The sequence below is a fragment of the Macrobrachium nipponense genome, chromosome 6, assembly GCF_015104395.2.
Source record: "Macrobrachium nipponense isolate FS-2020 chromosome 6, ASM1510439v2, whole genome shotgun sequence".
Lineage (NCBI taxonomy): Eukaryota > Metazoa > Arthropoda > Malacostraca > Decapoda > Palaemonidae > Macrobrachium > Macrobrachium nipponense.
In genome coordinates, this window is record NC_061108.1 from 90,930,221 (window position 1) to 90,947,509 (window position 17,289).

The 17,289-nt window shown below is 35.3% G+C and overlaps 1 protein-coding gene across 3 annotated transcripts in view; it reads left to right on the forward strand.

Moving 5' to 3' along the window:
- Positions 1-7,741, forward strand: part of LOC135216132 (protein Skeletor, isoforms B/C-like) — a 273,242-nt gene extending 265,501 nt beyond the window's left edge. For all 3 annotated transcript variants that reach the window (XM_064251209.1, XM_064251208.1, XM_064251210.1), the window contains 4 exons: positions 840-963; positions 1,823-1,953; positions 2,668-2,831; positions 4,636-7,741. In XM_064251209.1, coding sequence (XP_064107279.1) covers positions 840-963; positions 1,823-1,953; positions 2,668-2,831; positions 4,636-4,809 — 593 coding nt within the window. In that variant the 3' untranslated portion in view covers positions 4,810-7,741. The remainder of the gene's footprint in view (positions 1-839; positions 964-1,822; positions 1,954-2,667; positions 2,832-4,635) is intronic.
- The last annotated feature ends 9,548 nt before the right edge of the window (positions 7,742-17,289 follow it).

The window sequence follows — 17,289 nt, forward strand, 5'->3', positions numbered from 1 at the left end:
TATATATATATAGTATATATATATATTATAGACACACACACACATATATATATATGCGTGTGTCAATGAGTGTAGGTGTGTGCCTGGTGTGTATAAACAAATCTCGTTTGCGTATTCGAATACAAAAAGCTATCAACACTATTATGCACAGGTACTACGCACACACATATATACATACATACATACATACATACATACATACATACATACATATGCATGAATATCTGTGTCAGTGTAAATATAATCAATACAAAGACAATAAGTCTGACGTTCAGCTCAGATCCTCCTGTTATTAGAAGACAGAGTAATGACAGAATCTTTGCACTGGAATGAAATACAATTACTTCGTTGCATTTAACGATTTTGCCTTTGATTCAAAGTTGCTCATGGAATCTCGAGAGAATGTCAAATAAATTTAACTCAACTGATTTTGAATGACTTTCCATCTTATATTTCTTTTCTGTGCATAGGAACTCTAAAACCTAAATTATATCAGGAAATTATTGTTGTAGATCAAAGTAATAATTGTAAGATCGATTCATTGTGCACAAGACGTGCAACGTTACGCCCTGTATAGTGTAAATAGTCTAAACATCCAAAATGTTAGGGGAAAAAAAAAGACTTGAGATTGTCCTTCTGCTTTTCTGATAGAACGAAGAAACTCTTCGGATGCTTTTTCGTGTATCAATTAGCCACTGGCACAGTCCTTAACTTCTCAACCCGCTAGTGTCCTTAACTGTTACACAGAAAGATGCACACGCTACACATGCAGTATGTTGGATGTTCTCTAAATGACTTTTATTTACTTGCCCTCGATGAACGTTAGTTCTCTTCGCCAGATCTTCCATCCTGGGGCATTGCTTGGTGGATCAACGATCTTCTCATCCCTGAAATCTACGTGGAGAGAGGTCAGACCTACTACTTTACTATCAATGGTGGAGACGACAGATTAAGCAGTGCAAGGTATAAGAACTTCCGATTCGTTGATTCTCGCTCCTTGGTTACCTTTCTCTGTTCATCAGAGATTTCAAACATTTTAAACTATATTAGATTCGCATCAACCGTGCATCTGATGTCTAGGCCAGTCCCTTACGACGCTCCTGATTGGCTGTTGATAAGCCAGTCACAGGACTGGAAACTGATAGTCTCTCGAGAGAGTTCACACAGGCAGGATGTATGTTCCACTCCTCCTGAAGGATACTTCTTTCAAAAGTATCCGTCAGGAGAGGTGGAACATACATCCTGCCTATGTGAACTCTTGAGAGAGACTTGAGAGTTTCCAGCCCCGTAATTGGCCTGTCAACAGCCAATGAGGAGCGTCGTAAGGGACTGGCCTAGACATCAGATGTACGGTTGATGTGAATCTACTATAGTAGTTGTCAACACAGATGTTTTCAGTATGTTTCAATTTTCCTTATTTTTTTTAATAATCTGAAAATCGTTAAGAATAAAATGTATCTTTCGATGGTCCCTTTTTTAATTTACTCAAAAAAATCGGGGGGAAAAATAAAATGTGATGAATTATTGTATAAGTAAATGTGTTGTTACAAAACCAGTATTTTGACCAGAATATCACACAAATCTAGATTACCGAAATGAAATGAACCGGACGTTAATATCGCAGTGAATAAAGCATGAGCATTAATCTGCACTATTTATTCGCCAAGGGTTTCTTGCAATTCGACTTGATACTTCGAAAGGAGTGCTTAAATGTCACTCAGGCTACAGAGCAAGACTACTGTTGAGCGCGAGGGAAATGAACTGCCAGAGCCTAGTGCTTCATTCATATCCATCGTCTTTACAGAGCGAATTGCTTTTCCAGATACCATCCGCTCTACATCACTGACAGTCCGGAGGGCGGTTTCGGCCAGAAGACGGCAGAGGAGCAACAGATGGAGAAAATCTTCGCCGGGGTTCGCTACTCAAAAATGGGAACGCCAGAGCCAACAGCGGGTGAGAGGCGTCACTCTTGAGTTGTCACATTCATTAAATGATCTTCATGAATCACTGTGTGTTATGCTCCTTTGTGTCATCTGAAATCAACCCACGAATGTTCTTTGTTATTATATGAAAGAGTATTGAGGCTAATGATAAGTTGTTTTTAAAGCTTTTGATCACTGCGTTCAAAAATGATCACTTCATGGGACACTTCCCCGTTGGACGAGTGGGTTACGTGCTTGCCTACCAAATAGGTAGTCGTGGGTTCGATTCTCCGCTCTGCCAACGTGGAATCGCAGGAATTTATTTCTGGTGATTAGAAATTCATTTCTCGATATAATGTGGTTCGGATACCACGATAAGCTGTAGGTCCCGTTTCTAAGTAACCAATTGGTTCCTAGCGACGTAAAAAATATCTAATCCTTCGGGCCAGCCCTGGGAGAGCTGTTAAATAGCCCAGTGGTCTGGTTAAATTAAGATATACTTAACATTGTTATTATGAAAGAGGCTAATTAAAAGTTGTTTTTTTAAGCTTATGATCACTGCGTTAAAAAATGAGCACTTCATGGACCGCGGCAGAGAGTTTGAAGAGTTCTATTTTCCGTGACTGAGTGTTTCATACAGCTTTATACGCAGTACAAAAAACTCGATTACGCCGAAGTTTCTTCGGTGCATTTTTTACTTGTTTTCTTTCTTTCTTTTCTTAATTAATGATGTCCTCTTTTTCAGTGGGTGGCCTTTGTCAGTGGCGCCACATAGGAACGGATGCCTGGCAGACAAGCGACACCTTCGACGAATACAAGAAAACGCTCTACAAGGACTGCGATTCGCAACTGACTGGCTCCCTAGTTTGGACTGTGCAGGAAGAGACGCCGGACCTTGTCTACTATCAGGTAAAAGGTCATTCGAAATTTCAACCATGGAAAGAAAAATTTGCTTCTTAGTGACAACAGAATCCTTATTTAGAATAAGTGAAATAAAAAGATTTTTAAACATTTTAAAACACGCTTTTATTAAAATGCACAACACAGTAAAAAATAATTTTTTGAGACGCATCAGGATTTTCTTACAATCAATCATGTCTACAAAAATAAAAGTGTGGGTACCACACATGGAAGGAAATGCCATGTTATTTTTGTAGATATGATTAATTGTTATAAAATCCTGAAGAGTCTCAAAAATATTATTTTTTACTTTGTAGTTCATTATAATAAAGAGTGTTTTTAACATGTTTTTGTGTCTGTGTTTCTTTTTTTTTTTTTACTTTTTTTTTAAAGAAATTGTAAGTTGTCAGCGATTGTGGCTCACGAACTTGAACTTGATATCTTGTCGAGCCAGATAATGTTTTAAAAATCCGTAGAGTTATTAACGTAGTCTACCAAGTCAAAGAAGGTATGAAAAATCCGAAGATTTTCATACAAACCCTGAGGTACTGGGAGAGGTCACTGTAGGGTTACTAGAGGTCTCTGCTGACCTGCTGATCATAAAAGGTTGTATTGTCACCGGGACTGAGTAATCATGCAAAATTTCAAGTCAATCGGACAAAGAGAACAGGTCGAAAATAGAGTTGCAAGTTTTGACCCAAACAGACACAGAAGTCAAGTAAAAGCATGCAATAATGGTAAAAATAAAATTGAACGTATATTTGCAGGTTAGTCTCTAAGGCTGTTTATTTGTTCTTTTCATTAAAATTTTTATTTAAAATAGTTTTATGATGTCAGGGGAAGGAAGAGCAGAAGAAAAGAGCTTACAAGAGCTTTGGAGAATTGCGCATTAAGATAAAAATCCTATAATTTAATTTTGAGGACATTTAATAAATTCATGAATTGTTTAATATAAAGAATAGAAATGAATTCATAATCCGAACGGCATCAAATACAGGATGACGAAGGGTGCTCTACTTGATAAAGTACTAGTCTAGTTGCCAGCATAGATTTTTATACCCAGAAAAGAAAAGACATACTACATGCCCCGCTGTTGGATGAAATTGTAGTTTAAAGATTTCCAATTATTTTCATAATTAGGAAATATTCAAACATTTTTCTTTCGTTTTTGGTGTTTGGTTTAACAGAACCCAAGGTTTGTGTTACGTTGTTCACCTCAGCTGAACCTAGGAGTAATGGGAATGCTCATTGTGCAGTAATAAAGGACAAAGCCACTGATGTGAAATATTCTTTTCATATTTTGAAAAGAGGGAAGAGACATAATGACGACATATCGTACGAGATGTTCGTTTGGTGTCCTAATTTACCTCTGATCTTTTTCCTCATATGCTGGGGTATGTCTTAAAGATGAAATTTATGAAAACTGAAGTAAGTTTGCTTTTTTATGCATAATAATAGTATCGGTATTCACTTTGTGAGTGCATTTCTAATGTCGTGGAAATGAAGATATTAGGAATTCACAACTGAATTCTCATATTTTACTCCTGACTGTTTTCTCATTCATTTAGCTTCTTTAATACAGAAGTATGTATAAGAAAAGAAATCTTACGGTTTTCTCTGTTCTGTAGACGTATTAAGATATATCTTGTCTCCGCGAAATTTCCCTGCGAAAAGAAGCATTGCGTTGTTGAAAGTTTTTCTCCAAGATGTAAAGAAATGTGACGACAGAATGCCAAGTATGTTACCAAGTCACTGCTTGGTCGCAAAGGCCTCATTACCACCCATCATCCCTCTGCTTGCTTTTCTCCCTCAGTGCTACACCCACCGTAACTTGGGCTGGAAGATCCACGTCGTGAACAGAGGATACAAATCAAGACAGGCGTTCGACAATGGAGCTGCCTCGGTTCAGGCCAACTCCTGGTTCCTGGCTACACTGCTCTTCGTCCTGGTGATCCTCCTGCCAAGCCAGAACTTCCTCCTTAGATGAAACTCCTAGGGCTTCCTAGAACACCACCACAACCACTACCACCGCACAACCAATATCCCCTATCCCATCCACACCACCACATAATTATACACTCAAGGGACTGCTTTTAACATGCAAGGATTCTTCTTCTGTTTGCCATGATGAATTGGACTGCTTGGTTTTCATCCATCTATTTCTCTTTCATCCTGTCTTCAAATCTATCTCATAACTTTCAGTGTCAGTTGTTATGAATGTGACCAGTGAAAAGTGTTTTTGTAACTATCTGCAACTACATTTTAATGACAAGTTTCTCATCTTACAGCCGGCTGAATGTGCTAAGGTACTGATTCCTTTTAGTGTTGTAGTATAGTCTTGTTTCTATAGGTATCCAGAAAATGCGTCTCTTTTAACAGTAGAATCTCGAGAGGCTTGAAGAAGCTTCACTATCAGGTATCTCTCATCCAATGGTAACCAAGAGTTTGCTACACATTTCATGTTGAGTGGAGTTGGCGCTTGCTACGTATTTCATGTTGAAAGGTGTTGGTATTTGGACTCAGTCTGTTTTCTCTTCTGTTTCTTTTTTGACGGGGGAAGGGAACTGGGTAGTCTTCAGGGGGCGAATATGATCATTATATACTTCTTCTTTGTCTCCCGTTACCTTTTGTGGATTTCGTAATTAGAACAGCTGTCTTTCTTATAGCCAAGATCCTTTACTTCTGTATGATGAAGACTTGTTCTGGTAAAGTTCCAGTCAATAAAACAAGCTCTTTACTTCTACGACTACTTACTGTACAGAGTTAGAGCCAGCTGTGGTTCATATTTGCTCTTGATTTGTTTTCCTTTCTTGAAAAGATTAGTTTCACCTTTTAGCCCCTAGCAAAGTAGGGGAGTTCTGCAGATCAGTCTTTAAATTTATTATTACAAATCATATTACCGTATGGTCAGTCTGAATTAGCAATAAATATCTGGTGAATTGATATCATACCCCCTTCAAAAAAAAATATACATATATATATATATATTATTTTCTATTTGAATGATCTTTTGAAGTGAAAGAGTCTTTTGGCAAGTGCTGTGAATATAAGGTAAATGTATTTATTGTACAGTAATGTAATAGCTCTTGTTGTTAGAGGACAAAGTGTTTTCTTTTTCTTTGATTCGAGTATTCTTTGTGATGTTCTCTTAAGATGAATGCATAATCATGTACATAATCGTATTAGCTCTTTATATGACATTCAAACACATTTTGTAAACGTTCAGCAGAAAGCTTACTTGAACATATTGTCATCATTCATGCTTCCATCCTTGGGAGTAACTTAACCGCTTACGTAGGCGCTTTTCCCACTTATTTTCTTTAATGATTATTATTGGAAAAAGTGAAAATCCTGTGAAGTGGAATGCATTTGTATTTAAACGTGTTTTTATCTAATACTGATCATTCAACCAACATTGCCAGTCAGTGTGCAGTAAGTATTCCCAAGGACATCTTGACATATCTGAGCTGCTCCCAGAAATTCATTGAAATTTTCATTTGCTACCAATTTCTCTGGCGAATCTCATGTGAGAAAGAACAGTACATTCAAATAGTAAAATTCGTGTACCCGAGGTCTTTACAAGAATCAGGATCATCTCAGATATATAACATCAAATTTACACTTACTTTTTTTACAAACACAAATTCCAGGTCCATGGGTCACCCTGAAGCATTGACAAATTTTTATAAAATTAAAACACTGTCATGGAAGACGAAGTACCCATGAACCATCAAAGATTGGCCCATTTTGTCCCTTACAATTGCATCTTTCTATTTGAGTCCTAGATCATTGGATCTTGTGGTGTCTTCATCCATTCAAAGTTTGAATTTTGTCTCGAAGTTTCCATGAACTGGCCCACATCCGGCCTATTTCTTGTGTTCCTTGTCGCTTAGGTAACTGAATTTATATAATTTTATATTGAGGCTAAACTGCTATGCTATGTCTAATCTCCTCAGCATTACTATCAGATGTTGGTTCTTGATGTTCCATAGTTGCATGTGGTCGTGTTCTTTCAGTGGAGTGCGCTCAGGTCTCTCAATAACCCCATCCCATTTCTTGGTTCTCCACCCAGTGAACAGATTCGATGCAACATTGCCACCTCTCATCAACAGCCTAAATTATTCACTTGTCTCATCTGGAGTACTCTCGAATATTCACCTCAAAAAGAGAAGAAGAGCAGAATGGGTTTTTGAAGATGACTTGAGCTGTGTAGCTCCTCAAGAAGCAACCTGTGTTGCCTATTGAGTGTCATAGCGGCCATCGTCATCAACAATAGAACTGATCGGTGCTCCCCAGCTTAAACATCAGCCTAACTTAGTGTCACCTTGTGACTATCCATGAACTAAATCCCAACTTGGAGTGGGGCTGTTATTTTTTTATATGTGAATATTCACTGTATATTTAATACATTTAATGCATATGTCATATAGTCCACTTAGAGTGTAATTTCTTGTCAAATAAATAATATTTTTGTAGAGTAGAACCAGTACCTATGTGGCCACTGTACAAGATGTTTCTTTTTTGTTCTTTGTGGTAGAGGCTAAGATTTATTTCAGAAGTTTGTTGTGGACTTACCAATTTTATATTGCTGTGATTATATATAAATATATATACATATATATTTACTGTAATGTTGACATTGTAAAATATTCCTGAAACCCTTTATCTGGTTTTCCCGAGTGAAAACCTTCCTATTAAATGCAGGGGGCATAAGCCACTGCAACATTCAACAACATAATCAATATGGATTCCATTTTAGGTATTAGGGAATCGTTATGTCCTGAGGATGGCACGTAACAGTATACGTAGTTACGCCTCAATATACTATATATATACATACATATACATCTCTCTCTTAATGAGTGTTCACTTTATAAATTCTGTAAGCTGAGTCTTTCAATAAATAACTGCACCTAAAACATAGCTTCTGATTTCTTCCTTTTTAGTTTTTGCCCTTTGGAACATTTGTGATTTTGAGAAGGTTACCCCGCGCAGATACTGTTCTGTGCCAACCTCAGTTGCCATCATGGGCTGGAAAAAAGAGAGCCCGGTGGCCCTCAAGGTCTACGGGGTTCTACACCCATAGCATTTCCCATGTTGTCAAGAGCCATTCTCCCTCCTTGTTACTGTGCTGTAGACACCCTCTTGAAACTCCAGGTCCCTCAGGACCCGGTACCTTAAAGACATTGTAAATATATAGGACTGGTATGAATGGTTCTTGTAAACACGTGACTGAAAAATTCAACTCGTTTATAATCATTCTTCACAGGCTTGTAGTTCCTTGTGGACCGAGAGGAATTTAAAATGTGTAGTCAGTTACTGTGTACTTGTAATGTCCTGTTCTAGCAGGAAGATAGGTTTAGATATCTGTAGAGCTCACTTAGAAATTAAGAGACAGCTGTAAATTATATATGGGAAAGCTTCATAATACAATTACCAATGAGCTATTTCAAATGAAGTCATTATTTTCAGTCCATGTGAAGGGCATGAAGTTAAAGGATATTCAGCAGTGTTTTCTATTCGAGGTCGTTCTTTTCTGCATACTTGCTAGTTTATATCTTCAAGTCAAAATTTTACATGAAAACAGGTCTATAATTTATTGCCCTTGACTTGGACAACAGCTATTTTGTCTCCTCTGAGCTGATGTTACCTCCTGAGATGTAAATATTTGTGATTCTGCTCTGTGGTGATGCCGGAGAGTCTGTGGTGTAAATCAACTGTTATCATCATCATTATTATTATAATTTATACCATAAATCTCCACCCCTTCTAAAAATACATGATTTTATACTTCTTTATTAGAGAAATTGTTTGTGAGGCATAAATATTCCTGTTACTCAGTTAAACTTCTGCTTGATTGTTTCTCTCTGTTTAGGAAAGATTTACACAATAGAAAGAGATTATTTGTAGACTGAAGGATCATCCGTCTGTTGTCCATCTTACTGAACGGTTTAATACTATCTGTAACACAAAACTATACATGAGAGGAGATTGGAAAGATGGGGAGAGATGGGCCATAAAGATTTAGGAGAAGAGTGTTACTTTCATTACCTTCCGTTTCATTTGTATATATATATATATATATATATATATATATATATATATATATATATATATATATATATATATTCATTCCAAAAATTAGCCATCAATCCTCCTCATTATATAGAACTGGTTTATCAAGCTACTGTCTGACTTTTAAAGCATTCGAAACCCAAGTGTTGTTCATAATAATTTCACTGACATTTGCTCACCAAACTGCAGTTTTCTTGTAAATAGCGTAGTGTACTCGATCTTCCAGTGTTTTCTTAGGTAATAATATGGCTTTGAAGTCAGGAGGTGATTTCAGCGAAGTTGTCTACTCAAAGTAATGACATGGTCATTAGTATAAACTTCTGTGAACTTGTACCAAGTAACTGAGTGTGTCCCTTCCAGTTTCGTGAACTGTTGTCCACGCGATTTAAGCATTTGTACTCTCTCCTTTTACAAAGTTCTTTTGTTATCAACACTGGCTGCTGCTAAAGGCTTTTAATCACTGAATGAAATTGCTTCAGTGAACCTCTGTGTATATTCTGAGCATAATACATTGTAACAATTGAAACGTCAAATTCATACCTGCTTCCTCGTTGAATCTTCTGCCAATTAACCAGATATCTTGTGAAAGAAATGCCATCTTCATCACGCAAAAGTAGGTTTGAGAAAATCCGTATCTTTCCTGTATAGTTTCTCAATTTCATCCTTGTGTACATATTTCTTAGAGTGATCAGCATCCTCATATAACCTACGATTAGTGTTTCTAAGTAACAGTGTAGAAATAATGGTTCTACTGAGCCTAATTTGTTGTAAACATTAGATAAACAGGCCAAAGTAATTGTGTGTTTTATCAAGTGCCGATATTCAAGTCAGTGATTGATCTGGTGATATCAGTTTAGCATTACTTTATCAACTTGATTGTAAAACACGAAAAAGTGTTGAGGAAATACAAAAATACTGTTAATTTAAGTAGTACAGAAACCAAATATGCAAGTATGAAGTGTAAAACTGTACAGTGTAGATTCAAAACATTATTGTTTATAATGATATCCAGAAGCTAATTCTTACTTCTTGAGATCTTTGAACGTACTGTGAATGTTTACCTTCCATTACGTCACCCGGAAAGAACCAATTATTTCTATATTGAATGCAGTACCTAAATGTGAAAGGAGATTGTTTATATATTAAGGTAAATTTTTGAGAGTAGAGGTGGCACTTTTGTATAATCATGTCATTCTTTTTATATTTACCTATGCATATGATTATTTGTGTGTATATATATATAATATATATATATATATATATATATATATATATATATATATATATAATATATATATTATATATATATATAGATATTATTATATATATATATAATATATATATATATATTATATACATGTATTTGCATGAACAAAATTTTAAAAACTAAGCCCAAATGAAATGCCACATTACAAAGATCATGTTAGGAAGGTTTAAGAACATTCGCATGCGAGGCAGTCTTTGATTTTAGCTTGTTAGACCTACTGTACCTTCAAGCAAGGGCAAATCAAGTTTTTGTTTTTGAGACGCTTCATAGGAAGGTCTGTGATATTTTAACTGCTAAGAACTTCTGAAGAAGTGACTAATCAAGTCGGGTACGGACTCATATTTAGCGTTTAGAAAAAGCTTAAACTGCTCTGCAGAGATCCGCGCCTGCGCAACTTTGGAGCCCCGAATCAGTCGTTTCGTGCAACAAAAGATTCGACGTGCAATTCTCGTTGAATGAGTTCCTTAGCCAAGTAATTAAAAAGTTTATAAACTTTTTCGTTCGTATAAAGCTAGGACGTTTAATAATAATTCATTTCAAACAGTAACATTTAGTTAACGTTATTCTGAAAACTGAAACCACCTTTGTAAATCAATACTAAACATGAAACGAAGTTAATGTTGATAAAGAATTTGTGACAGAAATTTCCAAATTATTCCGTTACGAGGGAAGATAACATCAGATAGAATCAAGTTTTTGAATGTTAGGTGCCTGATGCCTCTGCAGAATATAGTTAGAAGAAATAAAATTCAAAATGTTCTCAGGCAAAATCATGATTTCCTTACAAGTCCAAACCTAATGGGAACAAGAAAAATGCAAAGCAATTGAAGAGAAAGAAGCTCGTATCCGTTCCAGAGAGGATGAATATTATAAGAATGGGGAAAATGGAAAGAAAAATGAAACTCTTAGTTGTAAAACGGAGTACTTCGAGCGAATCCAGATTAAAAAAAAAAAAAAAAAAAAAAAAAGTCACAGAAATAGTCACATTAATCTTTTCTAGATCGTGATCCCCAAGGGTTTTAACCCGGTATGTATCCACCATGGCGTCGTGTTTAGTACAAGCCCGTTGGGGATTATCGTAAAAAAATAAACAAGTCTGTAAATTAGTGTGATTTTTTTTATCTTATTTTCCTTGGCAAAATTGTGATTTTTTTTCTATTACTTTTTTTCATGTGAATTTATTACCGGCCACCCTTCGAGCAGTTCAGAAAATTGTCATAAAAAACAAGAAACCCTAAATAGAGGTTCAAATAATATTTTTTAAAAACCCATCCGCCAATACTAGAATTCTAAAGATGCAGATCTAAGTCAAGAAACCCTTATCTTAACCCAATGAAGACGGAACCGGATGGAGAGAGCATAATTCAGTTTCTACAGAATTAAAAGTTAGCTACTCGTGGTGTTAACAGATAAAGATGATAGGTAGCTAGGAGTTATAATTTATGCTATAAAGCGATAGTATTGGTAAAGTACTGCGCTTCGAGATATTGCAAACTGTAAGTAAAACTATATTATATTCAAATGAGTTCATTTAGAAAATGACAATTCTTATATACAAAGTGAAACAATTATCTATTTATTTATTTTTTTTAACCTTAGACTGGGCACCTATTGTGGTCTTTGGCATAAGTTTACATTGGAATTTGGGAGTAAAATCTTACCATAAAATCACCAGTAAAAGGAGAAAATTTGCTCCAAGGCACTCAAGAGATTCACTTTAAATAAGAAAATAGGCAATATTGCAAAGACGTACAAGCAGCCTTCCAACACTGAATGAAAATTCCTTAAAGAATGCGTCTAAGCGAATTTATCTATGTAAATTTGATCCATCATTTACACTTGAAAGTCATACATAAACTGCGGACGGAAAAAAGATTAAGTTATATGAGAAAGCAACACCAGGCGTTGTGAAAATAAACCTAATATAAACTCCCATAATATAAATAAAAAGATCTTATTAATTTTAGTGTGGCTCGCATCCGAGAAATGTAAATGAGCAAAGATCTGAGAAATATTCGTAGGTTCTTGAGCGGTTATTTTTGTAAATAGTATGCTAATTTCCATCTAAGTTAAGCTATAGTCTGATGCGAATGTACACTATCCTATCAGAAAATGACGGATGAAGACCCGTAAAATCCATTTTCATACTTTTCTGTTCATTTTTATAAATTCTAGTTCTGTTAAACTACAAATCCACGAACTCTAGTTAGATTAGCTCTGATAATAATGACATGATCTCAGGAGAATTGTCAATGTATGGGAATTTACATCTAATCAATTATGAAATTCACTAAGAAAATCTCCTTTGTCTTTTTTGCTTGAGTTATTATTTTGTGTGTAATGTGAAGTAAGCTAAATTTAATATCCACTACCTTGCGTGGTAAAGGCCTCCTCAGGAGCTTTGTGACTCAGTCAATTATAATTATTGGATAGACGTCACCTTCTTAATGGCTACATTCCATTCTTAAAATTTGCCTGCTTTTGATGATGAGGCGGTTTCTTCATGAGACGAAAATCAGGTGATCCACTCTGTTAGTATGTAGTATCCCTTCTAATAATAATAATGATAATAATAGCAAAGCAAAAGGTAATAACCGGTCCGCACTTCACTCAAAATACAAGGGGCCAAGAGCAGAACAACGGACAAATGCGGTATTGCAGAATTGGTGGCGCCATATTTGTTGCCATCATACTTGAAGGTGAGGTGTGATCATTAATTTTCATATGGACGAGCAGTCCTACTGAAATGGAACTGTTCTGCGTGATACCTTGTTTTCCAGCTTTGTTTTTAACTTTCACTTTGGTAATGTTTTACTTTAGAAAGGTAACAACCAAACAGAATGATAAACGTGTTATTATTTGAAGAACAGATCATTTTTGAAAAGATGACTCCCGTGCTGGATTTGACAATAATAAGAGATAATGAGTGGAATATGAACAACTAAATAAAGAAATGTTAGCTAAACATGTATTTTTCTTTTGCGTAACGATACAAGAAGTTGGAGGACATAGATTAACGAATAAAGACCGAAAAGTCAAATATATAGCTATGATACAATTTTTAAGCGGTTGACTCAAAATCCGTAATGAATGGCGCTGAGTAATAATTAAGAAGAAATATAGATCGGTAGAACACCTCCCACAGACGATTTCAAGTTAGAACATGATGAATACGGGTTCTTTTTTACAGTCCCTTTTAGCCTGCTCCGGAATCTGGCATTCTTTGAGCATACCTTTTGGTTTCCACTCATTCATGTCATTGCATCACATGGTACACACGAAACTTCAAGTGAGAATACTAAAGTATTTCTTATCAGTGAATTACTTGCAGTTCGTTTTTATCAATAAACTGAAAAACTGGAGAAAGACACATGGTCGTATGCATGGATTCGAGGTAATGGTAATGGTCTTGCTGTAATCACTTCATTTCTAATGTTTCAAAACTGTTTGGTGCAACGCAAGACAGCTGGCTAAGACCTTTCTCTCTTTTTCCATATATATATATATATATATATTATATATATATATATTATATATATATATATATATATATATATATAGATATATATATATATATATCATATATGTAAGATATATATATATATATATATATATCTATATATATATTTATTATTATTATATATTAATATATATAATTATTTTTTTATTTAATATATATATTAATAATAAATTATGAATTGTATATATATATATGATATATATATGATATATATATATATATATAATATTATATATATATATATATATATATATAATATAAACCCTGTCAAATTTTCATATTTGTTCTTTATGTATGGTGGCTATCAGTAATCAGTATTTCTCGTCTAAATCTTGTCTTAGTCTTTCTTCATTTAATCATTACCAGCAATAATAGCTTACTCTTGTGAGAAGGTCTTGCCTTTTTGATTAGGCCAATATGACGTCAGTCCGATAAGGATCTTGACAGAAAAGATGTGTAATCAGTCACAAGAGGAAATAATTATTCCCGATAAGTTCGTCAGTAATTACGAAACAAGCAAACCGAATTAACTAATGTGCTTGTACAATAATTAAGTCTCTTGTCGATAATGTGTATTTCCTTGGAATAATGTGAGCTCAGCGTTCGGTTAGCTGACAAATTTATTGAAATGGTCAATAGCAGTGAGCCTGACTGTTTTCAAGGGACCGATATGTCCGTGTCTCGCTTTCTTAAAGTAGAACAAGAAATCCTTAAACGCTATGACGTTGCCATCTAGTAAAATTTTCTTTAATTGGGCGAAAGGAGTTGATTTTAATTAGGCAGATCCTATTTGATGTAAACACTTTGTCTTGAACGACTGAATACCAGTTGGCGTAAGTAAGCTTCGAGTTTCATACCAGAACCCGCTAGGATACCATATTGCGAATACTGAAGTGGAAAATGTGCATTCGTTCCAGATTCAAAGTTGTAAAAGTGGGTACTTATTACTTTTGCAATGTCATGTAAAGGCAACAAACAGAAGATAATTCGTATGAATGAATGTGATAATATTCCTTCACACGATAAAAATTGCTAATCGTAACGTGCTTTCAGTCTTACTTCGTATACGGGCCTCAGTTAACTCGAAGTCTCTTTCTACTCAATAAATTGTCAGTGAGAACTGGAGTATATTTGGTTTCCTTGGCTGAAGCTCTCTTGATTTATATGAGGCCCATCCTTCCTCATTTCGCATCATCGTCATATTATGTCGTCATACATTCCATGACAGAAGCCGATCAACCCCAGACTAATGAGGTAGGCTAAATATTCAAATTCTCTTTTGCAAACCCATGAGGGAGGCAGAAATTCACCAATAGCCACGTTCAAACTATCAATCCGTAACGCATGCAAAAATGGTAACTAAATTTTGCAGCCACGTGATGGACACTCTGCACCCTAAAGTGGAAACTGACCTGGCACTAACAAATATTTTACTCCTGTTGCAACAACAATAACACATACCTACTAACTCACCGTAGGTTTTTTTTATCATCTCTTATTTTATATTTTAACACAGTGCATCTCATCGTTCGTTAAACCTGTCACTTTTTCATCGTCATTTTTAGTGTTTATAGCGGTAAGTGAATAAGAAGGGCTCTGAGTAAAAGCACAACGGGCAAGAGAAGGAATAATTCTCGAACCACAACGGCGTTTCCACTTCTGTTTCACGGAAGGTTTACTCACATCCTCGACGCTGGTTTGTAAGTCACCACGTTTCAACTATTGTAAAGTTCTCTTTTGTGTTGTAGCAGAGCTCCTTTCTTTATACTGAATTTCATATGGGAATATGTGTAGTGCATATGTCATGTAAATTTAATATGTCGTGTAAATTCACACTGTTTATGGCAGGATAGCTTGGAAAGGGGGTTGTACTATATCCAAATGAATTACTGTGTGTTTTTGGAGCGCGATTCCTTTTTGCCAACTTTGTCCTCTTTTGTGATGTAGCGTAGTTCTCCCTAAGGTCACCTACTTGTATATAATGACTTTTCTGGGCCTAATTGCCGGTAATAATGGATAGGTGTGATTGGAAATTGTCTATCTTTAGTTTTACAGTAAATTCTGAACGAAAAATAAAAAATAAAGATAACAGAAGCCACAAAGTGTTTCTTATCATCTACCATCCTTAGCTACTGACGCATTTGTAAATTTTGTAGCTTCCTAATTGTCCACCTTATGAATGGCGCAAATTATCTCAAGTTTTTGTATAGAGCTCTCTTCAAGATATCTTTTAAAATGGCAATATTTGTCAGACCATGGCTAGTAACCTTTACAACATATTTTTTATTTGAGCACGAAGAGAAATTATAGTCTAGTAGCACACACAAGTCGTGTACTTTGTCAGCGATTGAAATCTACATCACTTTTTATATCTATCCGAAAATCACAAAGGTTCTCAAATCATTTTGCCCTTGTGGCATCAAGAAATTAGTTAGAGAGGTTCGACGGCACCCTTTACATGAAAGAAAACTGTATTTTGTATATTAGATTTCAGCATTCGAGAAATATTGTTTGAAAGTAAATCAGGATATGGATTAATTCATAAACAAAATTGCCGTGACGCCAGTCTATATACCTATAAAACAAGCAATCAAGCCTATGAGCTAAATGAAAGGTTTTTGTGTATTAGTGGACAGAAAGCTCTCGAAAGAAAGTTTGCATTGTATTTGTCATTAAAAAGACTACAGACAAATAATATGAGATATCATAGAGATAAAGGAATAGGTACAAATATAGAGCTGGATGTCTTATATCTTATTTTTCTCATTGGTTTTTTTGACATGTGTGACTGTGGGATCAAACTTAAAAGAAAATAAAAATAAAAAGTTTCATCCATAAGGCCATCCAAAGATCATCATGACGCAGTGAGTTTAAAATTCAGGCTTAGGAAATGATTGTTGGGAAATATACAAGCATATCAAGTTGAAAAATAGAAGCAAGTATAACACATTTTCACGAAGCCAGGGGCGTGCACAAACTTTCAGAAGGGCAGGGGTTCAAATGGAGAAAAAAAGAGGGCACTCCCTTCATTTTTGAAAATGAAATCTGCCATGTTTCATAAGCTATAATTATTATCTATAAGGGCAATGTAACAGTCTTAAAATCACTTAAATTCAATACATTAATAGTATGATTCAATTAAGTTATCATTTCTGACAAAAATGGCAAATGGCACAGCTATGAAGAAGAAAAAGAGCAGGGGCCCAAGCACCCCAAGCCCACCCCAGCCTGCATATATATATATATATATAATATATATATATATATATATATATATATATATATATATATATATCCCCTTCGTACCCAGCCCTAAGTGTCTATGCAGAGTACTGAACACTTAGTATACAAGCCTCTCAGCTAAAAAATTAGTAGTTGTGGCATATAAATATCCCATCTTCTATGAGAGATCATGAGCTCCACGCCATACAAGTTTTAGACATTCGGCTCTGAAAACATGACGTCAGCAAGCCGCCGAGTGACCAGAAGTTCTGTTTCTTGGAAACATATGAAGTTATGGGTGAAATTCATGACCCATCACGTCCTATCTATTACAACAGCTGCTTAAAAATCTCAGTGAAGATCCTTCACTTATTAGTGCGTAT